The 11,576-nt window shown below is 36.2% G+C and overlaps 1 protein-coding gene and 2 long non-coding RNA genes across 4 annotated transcripts; 1 reads left to right on the top strand and 2 right to left on the bottom strand.

Moving 5' to 3' along the window:
- Positions 1-1,678, top strand: LOC129731371 (uncharacterized). Of its 2 annotated transcripts, XR_008729000.1 has the most exons (4): positions 1-437; positions 507-716; positions 781-1,197; positions 1,254-1,678. XR_008729000.1 is itself a non-coding variant. In XM_055691298.1 (3 exons), the coding sequence occupies exons 1-3, from the start codon at positions 44-46 to the stop codon at positions 864-866; spliced, it is 690 nt and encodes a 229-aa protein (XP_055547273.1). In that variant the 5' UTR covers positions 1-43; the 3' UTR covers positions 867-1,247. The 2 variants fall into 2 exon arrangements, 1 of the variants encoding a protein (XP_055547273.1); XM_055691298.1 differs by lacking the exon at positions 1,254-1,678 and having other exon boundaries at positions 781-1,247.
- Positions 1,679-6,142: 4,464 nt separating this feature from the next.
- On the bottom strand, positions 6,143-10,828 carry LOC129729573 (uncharacterized). The gene is made up of 6 exons (XR_008728697.1): positions 10,758-10,828; positions 10,411-10,698; positions 9,619-10,356; positions 7,409-9,553; positions 7,233-7,352; positions 6,143-6,202 (listed from the first exon to the last, which is right to left on the bottom strand). It is a non-coding gene; the product is annotated as an uncharacterized LOC129729573 (long non-coding RNA).
- On the bottom strand, positions 6,498-7,182 carry LOC129729574 (uncharacterized). Its single transcript, XR_008728698.1, has 2 exons — positions 6,947-7,182; positions 6,498-6,859 (listed from the first exon to the last, which is right to left on the bottom strand). It is a non-coding gene; the product is annotated as an uncharacterized LOC129729574 (long non-coding RNA).
- Positions 10,829-11,576: the final 748 nt, after the last annotated feature.

Genomic DNA, 11,576 nt, shown 5'->3' with positions numbered 1-11,576 from the left:
GAAGCAAACAGAAGTCTTTTTGATTTATCTGCCTCATTCCGTGATGTTGTCACTTCCACGTGCAACATCGTATTTTACTCAACCTGAGAGTAATCCTTTGGATTTATCGCAAACCATGAAAGAGGATGAAGCATTGGATCTGTCAACGAAACAGTATAGGAGTAGCAGTGACATGGATTCTCCAATCAATTTAGCTGTGTTGAAAGTTCAACGGCAGGGCGTAGAAGTATCTGGCGATAGGCCTTTAAATTTAATAACAGCTAGCAACATTGCAACCTCCTCTAGTCATTGCAAAAGATTTTCGAAAGAATTAGTAGTTCCGAGCACACTCAAAGTTATAGAGAATACAACCGCTAAGCCGAATTCCATCAACTCATCTGCTAGTTGTCAAAATTTAGCATTAAACACATCGAAGTTTGCAATTTCCGTATTACCGGGTAGGTAAAAAATAGATTACACTCATCAAAACAAAACATATCAACTTCAACGGTTGTGTATATTTTCAGACACACAATTTTTGGATACAAGTTTGAAAAACAAAACTGACAGCGAAAGAAACGATGAGACTGATGACGATGATAGTGTTGATATGCCATTAGGTGATGCATCATTGCTGAACGACCTTTCTATATTCGAGTACTTCGAACCGTACCAGCATATATCTATTTTAGAAGAGGAAATTGTTCATGTGGCCAATGAAACCGAAATTGAGAAAGGTATTCTTTTACTGTGTACAGGCCGTATGTATTGTAGTTTATTGCAAGATTACACTAATTGCAGAAAAACGAATGCTAAGAAAGCGACCGTATACAACAACAAGGCTGCCCAGATCACCATTACTAGAAAATGGGTATAGGGTTATATGATGTATATAACAACACGGATATTTTCATTAATATGGTGGCCACAGATGATTTGGAAAAGAAAAATTTCATCCGTAAAAAAAATGCAGAAAGTGAAATTGTGAAAAATAAAAATCTTAAAACAAGGGGCTTGCGATATGAATGTACAAACGGTAGTACAAGCGCCGTTCGAAGCATTAGAGAGAGCTGCCACTGTTCAAAGCTTAAATGCTACGAAAAATACAGCGACAAGCTTAGAGAACAATTGCTGAAACATTTTCTTATGCTAACCATCTCTGCCCAGAATCAGTTTCAGGCAAATCATATCTCAGTTTCACATGTTAGCCGCCACAGGGTATTTTTAATGAAATATTGCTAACGTTCACATTATTGATCATATTTTTATTGCAGGTTACTAATTCAACAAGAGAGATAACTCGAGTGTATTTCTTGCCTGGAGGAAAAGGTATGGTAAAAGTTGTGAAAACCATGTTTTTAGCGACGTTCGACATAAAAAGCAAAAAAGTTCGGATCATTGCATCAAAGTTGGTTAACGGCATGTGCATTGCGCAGGATGCCCAACACTCCCACAATTGCAATCGAAACCTCTGAACTGCGGAACCTCCTCCCATTTGTAAGCAACAAGCAACATTATGAGGTGATGCTTAAAAATTTAGTGGTTAAAAAGCGTGGACGAAAAAAGTTAAGTAAATGCGACGATCATTTCGAAGATGATATGGACAGGCTTGAGGAAGAATATATAAAATGAATATATCCGTGTACTTACGTAAAAACTTTATTATAAAAATCATTAAAAATAATTAGTATGGATATTCGATAGCAAAATTGTACACTGTTTCACTTACTCGAGAAAAACTTCATTGGTGTGCCTGGAATATAATTTCAAAGCGAGGGTTTTTACTCATTTTGCTGAATGTTAATTTCCTCCTTATCTCAATAGAGTATATAAAAGTCGTGTACATTATGATAATAAAAAAGGTAATAAAGTCATAGTTGATTCACGTACAAATACTGCTGTACAATATATATAAAATAAAAAAATATAAAATAAACCATTACACCCTGAATTAAGTCAAAAGGGCCCATCTTCATTGGTAACAAAATTAGGGGCCTATGTTTCAGGGCCTATATCCAGCATTAGTACCAATAGGGCCTAAGTCCAATTAATCCTACTTTTAGAAAGATAATCATCTTGCAAGTTTAATTTTCGCGTACAGCGCCGTTTAATGATTACTATTAAACAAAAAAAAAATTATTTTATTGATTATTGAGAAACTAGGATTTGTTTTACTAGTGCGATTTTTCTTTTGACATTTACTCAATGTTTACATTGTTGCACATGGGCCCTTTTCACATGTTTGGCGAGAAATCAGCACATCGAGTAAAATCGATGCTGATATCATATAGCGGAAACGGAGCAGTGGTATGAATCTAGGCTTCAAAGAGGGAGGACTCGAGTTCGAAGCTTGTGTAGTAAGTTGCAAAAAAAATTATCAAATTTAATAATAAATGAAGCCAGACATTATTCTTCTGATCTAAATTTCTTCAGTAAATGATTATCATGGGATTGAAGCAACACGAACGATGAGTGAGGAAATTGAAAAATTGCAAATTGATTTTTATTTTAAGTATTTTGAAGTTTTCTTTTCAAGCTGAATAGCGGTATGTTCAGCGATCTAACCGAACTAATTGTGAACTTTCTAGTTCGGTTTAGAAGCTGCTTTGCATGCTACTCGAAGTTTATTCAACAAATACGAACTTGAAAGTACGGTTAGTTACTTTTAAATTGAGCTGAATAGAATTCTATTCATGATCGTTAGATTGGCTGATTAGTCTATGAATTCTACTTTTATCCGAACTTTTGGTTACTTGGGCATGCTTAGCTCTGCTCAATATTGAACCAGCTTTGAAAAAAAAAGGTAGATGTTAACGCAGTGGTTAAGATTTACATTTCGATAGTTTTGATTTATATCTCCGTCATCAGCTGCGGATGAACGGTTGACAATCGTTCCGGCCAATCCTATTTCTCTCCTGTCGGAAATGCCGATTCAGAGAAAATGTAATTATTTGTTGAAAATTTAAAATAAATTTTATTTGTCATATGCGCCATGTATTTTATTTACTTAAAGATGACGTGGATTCCATCTGAATAACACGTCAAGAGTACGTGAAAATCATGTGGGGTTTGTGCGTTTTATTTATGGTTTCACAAAAATATCACGTAAAAAAGTACGTGAAAATCAGGTAACAATTACCTGACCAACACCTGGTTGATTGACACTAACACACTGACACATGGTCGGCTTTCGAGAAATCGGCAAAAGTTACTGAAAATCAGGTAACAATTACCTGACCAACACCTGGTTGATTGACACTAACACACTGACACATGGTCGGCTTTCGAGAAATCGGCAAAAGTTACGTGAAAAGAAGGTGAATGAGAATCAGTCACTTTTCCACGTAAATTTTACGTGCATTTTTTTCAGAGTATACATTATCATGACGTCACCAAAGATTTATGAGCTCAGAAATCTTCTGTATTCACCGTATTCGCGTTGACGGTGTTGCTGATTTGGTTTTTGCACGCGAAGAAGAAGAAAGAAAATATTTTAGCTTTTGTCATCATGTATGTTTTGAACAGCATTATGGAATCGCGTCAGGTTTCAAAGGCTATAACATCTCACCGTATGTGTAAACGAGATAGCATATTGCCAAAATGATTGCTATCACAGTCGTCCTTGAAGAAATTTCTATCATCTGCACCCTTAGAGTAAACAAATTGAAGGTGGCAGCACCGTAACTCCGTCAGAGCGAATAGGTGTGAACAGCTTTTAAACCTCGGTCAGGGTCGGACGGTCAAGACCAGGCCTTAGATGTGCCTATGCTATAGAGATAAGTGACTTTTCACCTACGCACACTAGTAAACGTGTAAACCCGTGTAAAGTTGCTTTTGTTTCTTCCAACCCGTAAATCATCGCATCTCGTTGCTTCGACTTTTATCACTTTTTCAACATTTTTGGTCGATTATATTTAGCAGCTTCTTACGATTTCTGATAACGAATGAGAAAATTTTTTCAGAAACAAGTTTAAAACAGTGTTCAACTGAATTTTTGTCTAGCTGCTAAAAACATACCATTGCAAACAAAACAGCTATTCATAAATATTTTCCCCAACTAGTGGCACTTACACATTCGTACGTAAAAAGGTCTATTGCACTGGGTTTGCATGTGACATATTTTTGGCTCTGTTTTCATTTCGAACCCACCGTGGTTCCATGATGTCACATGTTATTTTTGGGTCATGGTGGCTTTTCATAGGCCTGATGAAAACCTGGCTTTTTTCGCTTGGTTATGTTCCAGTATTGACCTGGCAGCCCCTCCGAGGCGCACCATGAAGTTTTAGCCGTTTTAGCTCTTCACTGCCTTGGCTTAGTTCGTCGAGAACTATCTATCATCTTTTTCCTACTTGCATCGTAAATCGCAATGTCATTTGTTTATCCCTGGGTAGATCAGCGCTGACCCAGTGGAAGGGAGAAATTCGCTATTTGGAATACTCCAGGCCATACACAATGGATACGTTGCGGCTGAGTTTGCAGCAATTTTACAGTTAGCCCATACATCTTCTGTCAAATTATTGTGATTTCAGAGAAAAATTAGAATTTTGCGCTCTAACTGACAACCACAACTGACACCCGAAAATGACAATCTCAGACAGCACCGATAAAAATGCGACTCATGAACTTGTTTGTCAAAGCGTATGCACTCTTAATTTACTTCAATTGAAATTGAATAGCATTGAAGCCGCCTTGATTCCTCGCCCTCGACTATGCAGCAGAGCCACATTGATATGGTTTGCAATCAGAATGTTCTACGAATAAACTAGTTATAATCCATTATTTGATGTTGCTTAAACAGTATGCAATATAGTTTTCATTGACTGGTGAATGACCGCCGGTTAAAACCTCAACAAAAAAATGTGTCGATGAGATATATGGGAAAAAGAACTCTGAATTTCGTTCAGAAATTTAGAGGTACGGCTCAAGAGTTTCGTCTTCTCGAAAGAAATCACTATTCTAAATTTCAGCACAATCGGACTACGGGAAGTCGTGCGGGTAAAATTATACTTTTTTATCAATAAAAAAATGTTCGATAAAAAAAAATTGTGATGCCAAATTCCTTAGAGATGCAATAAACGTTAAAATCTAGTGTTTTTTTTGTAAGATTTGGACCATTGCGACCATTATTTTGATCTTTTGTGGTAAAAAAAAAAAATTACATATTTTTCAGCTGGGAAACTCTTTCAGCTTTAATTTATTTTTACCATTGAGGACATTTTTCGAAAAACCGAAGCTTCTGAGCCCTACCGCTAAACGAAATTCGAAGGCCTAGTTTCCCCATAACTTCTGTTGGTTCCAGCTTGAGAATTCCTATGCTTCAGAAAGTCTTTTTTTGAAAATTTGTTTCCTGAGATAACATAAATGTTTTCCAGTACCGCAAAAGTGTACAGCGCATCGTTTCTATGTCTGTCTCCTGCATCTTCAAAATTGAGCTTTATAAACATAGTTGTCCCAAGACTTTTATTTCATATATCATGGCATTGTTGTGATAAATACATTAAATCGCCAAAAGCATGCGAACTTTAACAAACCCGTACCCGATGTTGTCGTATCATATTCACTAACCGATCTAAAAATAGACGGAATGGTGCCCATCGCTGATGGTAATAAATCGTACATGCCTTTGATGATGAATATGATATTCTATGCTCGATCAAGACAAACGAAAACCTAAGAAACAAATAAAAAGACTCTAATTTACTAATGAGGTGTAGAGAATAAAACTTATTCGGATATTTTTGTACTTCAATTACGAACATTTCACTATCCCCAGTTGAACGTGTATCGAGTGCTATTCCTTACACGCTCATTTTTTGTTACTCTAAAGTGAGTTAGATATCACCCACTTTTGAAAAAAGTGGAGGTACCCTAATTAGGGTACTTTTACGGTTACTCACTTCTGAGTAAGGGCGTCATACGTCAAAAACTGAGTAGAATCTACTCTGTTCATGCAAACCAGAAATTAACGAAAATGAGTACAAGTTACCCAGTTTGCCTAAATACGGAAATTTAATGATTTCTGGTTTTTGTAAATCTGACTCAATAAATAAAATAAATTCAGAACAATCAAAAACACAGATTTATTTTTCATTGAAACATTAGAAAATTTACTAAATCATTCCCGTGTCTTCATTGAATGCGGCACTCAACCGGTTGACAGTTGCCCGTGAACTGTGACTTACATTTCTGTGCCAGATAATCCATCATCATTCGTCACCTAATACTGCGAAGGATTTAAATTGCATCGATTGTTGAGCACTGTACACGCTCATTATTTGTTACTCTAAAGTGAGTTAGATATGACCCATTTTTGAAAAAAGTGGAGGTACCCTAATTTGAGTACTTTTACGGTTACTCACTTCTGAGTAAGGGCGTCATACGTCAAAAACTGATTAGAATCTACTCTGTTTATGCAAACCAGGAATTAACGAAAATGAGTACAAGTTACCCAGTTTGCCTAAATTTGGAAATTTGATGATTTCTGGTTTTTGTAAATCTGACTCAATAAATAAAATTAATTCAGAACAATCAAAATCATAGATTTATTTTTCATCGAAACATTATGAAAGTTTTAAATCATTCACGTGTCTTTATATAATGCGGCAACCAACCGGTTCACAGTTGCCCGTGAACTGTGGCTCATGTTTTTGTACAGTACGCACACCAGAAAATCCGTCATCATCCGTCACCAAACACTGCGAAGGATTTAAATTGTATCGATTGCATGTATTGGGCACTGTACATCGATACAAATGTTTCCGTTCATTATCACGAATAAAAGCCCGACTTAATACGGCATCGCTGGACACACAACATGCGGTTGTTCATTTTGAAGAGATGTTTTTTGTGTTTTCAAATCGTCTGCAATAATGATGTTGGGCTGAAATTTTAATGGAATATTGTTACATGTTGTTTGTCATGTAATTGATTAGGAAATTATTGATTTGATGAAAGATCAAATACTTACTGCTAGCAAACGAATAAAAAGCGACAACATTTGTTCTTCGGAAACAGATAATATCGCTGTTGAAAACTTTTGACATATACATATACTCAGGGGTGAGTAAACATCATGGATAATAACTCAAAACTGAGTAAACATGGTAATTATGAAAATTTGGGTAAATGTTACTCAATTATCCAGTACCCGAAAACTCACTTTTTGACATTTTGCATAAGAATACCAAACTGAGTAGATACTAATCAAATTAGAGTTAAAATAAAGCAGCGTGTACATCTATACAAATGCTTACGTTTGTTATCACGAATAAAAGTCCGGCTTCAAACGGCATCGTAGAACATATAACATGCGGTTGTTCATTTTGAAGAGATCTTTTAGGTGTTTTCAAATCCTCTGCAATACTGATGTTGGACTGAAATTATTAATTGATTAAGAAATTATTGATTTGATGACAGATCAGATACTTACTGCTAGCCAACGAATAAAAAGCGACACCAATTGTTCTTCGGAAACCGATAATATTGCTGTTGAAAACTTTTGACATATACATATACTCAGGGTGAGTAAACATCATGGATAATAACTCAAAACTGAGTAAACGTGGTAATTATGAAAATTTGGGTTAATGTTACTCAATTGTCCAGTACTCAATTGCTCACTTTTGACATTTTGCATAAGAATACCAAACTGAGTAGATCCTAATCAGATTAGAGTTAAAATAAAGCAGCGTGCAGAATGGGTGCGCTTCGACAGAATTGAGTATTTATTAGTTTTTAGCTGTAAATTGAAGGAAAATGTTACTTACGACCTTTTATTTCTAGTCAGGCACATTCGACATAGATTATACGTCCTTTTGATAGCTAGGTGAACAGATACGACGTTTAAAAAAATCCTAGATCGCAGGGAACCGTGCAGCACCGTAAACCAGCAAAGTGAAAAGCACACTTGTATAATTCAGCTGCTGAATAACAAAATTTATTGTAAACTACCTTTCGAAATTTGTTTAGTATTCTTGGACACATTCAAATAATCAAAGAAAAGTAAAATACTAAGAATCAATATACGGTTTGTTATTCAGTATAATCTATAGAATCCAGATCATTATCGAATTCATCTTTTACTTCATTTTGCTTCAACTCTCGCCCCCGCTTTGGAACAGCTAACGATTGCAGGAATGTTTCATAATATTCTTTTTGACTTATGTATGGCAAAAGACTTCTCAAATCCTCGAGTTTAGCAGTAGGTAGCGGAATGGGGCTTGTTTCTATTGGGGGCAAATTGATTTTCACTATGCTATTGATGTCATGATCTGAGGGAATTAGTCGAACAGTTTGAAATTCCTCTGCAACATCATACTTTATGGCAACGACTCCTGGACACTCTGTACTGTAACTGAACACCATAATTTCTTTGAAACGAAGCTTCTCTCCAGTTGTGGTCACTTTTGGCAAGGTATAACGAGTTTCCAATGATTCAAGTGCTTTGAATTCAGATTGATTTAACTCTCTAACTGTAAACGGAACTGATCGACGAACAGCCGCAATAAAAATCGCCCAGTCATGTGGTGTTTCGATGTCAATAACAGTTTTTTTTCTTAGCACGTTCAATTGCAGAGTGCACTGTATTAACTTCCATGTGGGAATGTCCAGTTTTCATCAGCTTGTGATTTATGATAATTTTCCTGCCTTTCAGTGCTAACATTTCGATATGGTAGCAAAACATAAATACGATGTTTTTATTCAAATTTTGGCCACCACAGCGATCGCTGTAATAATTGATTGTTTTCACACAATCAGGTACTGCCTCCAAATTTAGTAATAAACAAGATCCAACTTCTTGAGAGCCACGACGTGCTTTGGTTTCATCCCAAAGAAAGCACGTTGCAGAGTTCACTCCACAATGTGTCTCAAACATCGTTAGGTTGAGTGTGTACAATTGTCTGGCATAAAATGCTTGGCCACACGTCAAACTAGGTGTCGGCAGCTGCTTTTGCAGATCGAATGATACTGTTTTCACGTCATCTCCTATCTTAGATAACGCAATATCTCTTTTTTTCTCATCATATACACGCTTTGCGGCAGTCTGATATTGCTCGTATATTTTTCTTGCGTTACTTTTTTCCTGTTCGTTACTTGCTGTTTTTATAAACATCGTTAGACGATCACATTCTCCACAGGTGTCGACTTTAGGAGTCCTAAACCCTAAATTCATCGTTTTGAATATCAAGCGATATGTGTTATAAGAAACAGTATTTAGGCGAAAATCCGCACACTTTCCCACATACATCTCGTACATGATTTGAACGTTTAGGTAATTAGAAAGATATAGCCGATTGGAGCGCTCACGAGAATAATAACTTGAATAAGCTGGAAAAGAGCGAATGTGGTTTTAGATAAAGTTAACATGGTCCTCATCAATCGGAATTCTGTTTCGGTTGTTCACTCGTTGGTCATCGCTTGCAATCATTTGACAGGAAGTTTTACGTGCCAGACCACGTATTTTTCGATCGCCAATATCAAACGTTGCAACGAACATAGATTTGCAAACTTTGACGGTCCCATTAACTGCTGGCAACGAATAAGTACGGCTGTATCTGCGCCGAGAGTTGATGACCTGTGAATCAGATTGAGCCATAGTAGTCTCAGAACATTAAATACAAAATATTCAACTATTCATACCTTGGGTCTCTTTGTTTCAGTAACCGTTTTGTGGTTCGCCAAAAATTGGTTCTGTCCAGAGAGTTTTAATCGAAGTAAATGTTTTAAAAGAAGGTTACGGGTTTCGACATTATATTTTTCGCTGCATTTCAGTAGACATCTACAAGCCGGTCGTATGCGTCTTTCTGTTACAACAGTACCATCTTTGCGGGTGTATTCCATTCCCTTTTCCTTTCTGTCCCTGTTCGTCACTTTAGGATTGCCAGTGCGGGTCTTAAGTACAGTCGCTTCCTAGTCTAGATCATCCAAGCAATGAGCACTAATATTTGCTTCTTCATCATCACTAATCTTATATGGCTCAAAATAGTCAAAAATAGAAAAATCGTTTAATAATATAGTATCACCATCTTCAACGCTATCATCATCAATCATTCCTTCATCAGAATGTATATTGTCAGCCTCTTCCATTGTTACAGGAGCTGTTTGTTTCATACACAAATCTATGGGTTCATTGCAACCACATTTATCGTCCTTGGGCTCGAGTTCTAAATTGTTTCCATCCACTAGGAGGTTTGCAGAAAAATCCAATGTACTGGCAAATGACAAATCTATAGTTTCTTTGCGGATGAGAGTCGATGTTACAACCTTCTTTTTTTTTAATCGGCTCTTCATGGCCAGATAGATAATTGCAATTTTCACAACAGTTAATCGGACGATCGCAGTTTGTGCTATTTAAAATTTGTTGTGGAGGTGCTCGATCTAAAAAATTACCAATGATTAGAATAAGTAGACAAGCTGAAAAATGAATACTACCTGCCAACGAACGTTTTTTATTACTTAAAGAAGACAGCGCGGAACAAATATCTTTACCGTTAGCGGTGTTTACAGTATACGTTTGAGTTTCGCTGATACGCAGCTGGGAACAATTGGATGAACGTAAAGGTAGGCTGGGTGACGAAAGGTTTTCCGAATGACTCGAAAGTGATCTAGTCGACTCAACGTCTGTTGCCACTTCCTCGTAACAAGCTACAGTAGGTACCTTCTCCAAAACGGGAGATTGTGTGCTTGAACCAGAAAAATTCAGAAGCGCATCAGCAGCAGCTAGAAAATAATCATAACTTACCACTAAAATATTAGTCATTCATACAGTAAATCCTTACCCAGCAATGCTTCAAATCGGGCAAATTCCATTTTTCTAGCCTATTTGTTTCACGCGCTAACTCTAGAGAAACATTTCAAAAGGTCCTATCTGACATCGATGCTTGTCAGAGAAAAATGAACTTGAAGTTTTGTGAATCCTTTTCAATTTCCAATTAAAACCGAAATAAGATTCCATCCCTTTTATTATCTCAAATGTAAAAAAAGAACGTCATCTGAACTTCTAGTGCTTTCTCAATCGTTTCAATTCTTTTTTCAGTTTTGTTACATAGGACCTATGTTGTTTTCGTTATCACATAGGACCTATCTGATTGGTCTCTTAGTAACTATCAATGACACATTGGACCTTTGATTTAAATGGATTCAAAGGCTTTATATGAAACAGTATATCATTATGATTATAACGTTTGATATCCGAATTCGAGATTCATTTCCATGAAAATATTGTCTATCATTTCTTATGAAAGTTTGGTTTTTTAAACCAACATTTTTTTTATTTAGTTCTCTTTTCTAAATCAAAATTAATAGTATTCAATTAATCACATGGTTTTTCAGTGAGGCAGCTGGGGTGTAGTGGTTTGTGAAACGGTCGCTTAAGACGAAGTGAGGGATCAAAGGGAAATGACAATGTCAAACTCGATTAAAAAGAAAAATGTCATGTTGTAGGTTATACAAGAACATTGAAAATACGTAAATATATAACACTAATTAATTGAATGATTTATTTGTTTTGTTACAATGATTATTATAATTTATTTCATTTTCCTATTATCAAAATTATTTACTATGCGCATCGTTTTCTTCGGGATCCAGATTTCCAT

This window comes from Wyeomyia smithii, chromosome 3 (genome assembly GCF_029784165.1).
Source record: "Wyeomyia smithii strain HCP4-BCI-WySm-NY-G18 chromosome 3, ASM2978416v1, whole genome shotgun sequence".
Lineage (NCBI taxonomy): Eukaryota > Metazoa > Arthropoda > Insecta > Diptera > Culicidae > Wyeomyia > Wyeomyia smithii.
Note: the sequence above shows the minus strand (reverse complement) of the source record. Positions and strands in the feature narration are given on the sequence as shown.

What these genes read in the sequence shown, in the direction of transcription:
- LOC129731371 (XM_055691298.1), top strand. Translation starts at nt 44, where the DNA reads ATGTTGTCACTTCCACGTGCAACATCGTATTTTACTCAACCTGAGAGT. An exon ending in TGCAATTTCCGTATTACCGG is followed by an intron (nt 438 to 506) that starts GTAGGTAAAAAA and finishes GTATATTTTCAG; the next exon opens with ACACACAATTTTTGGATACA. An exon ending in TGAAACCGAAATTGAGAAAG is followed by an intron (nt 717 to 780) that starts GTATTCTTTTAC and finishes CACTAATTGCAG; the next exon opens with AAAAACGAATGCTAAGAAAG.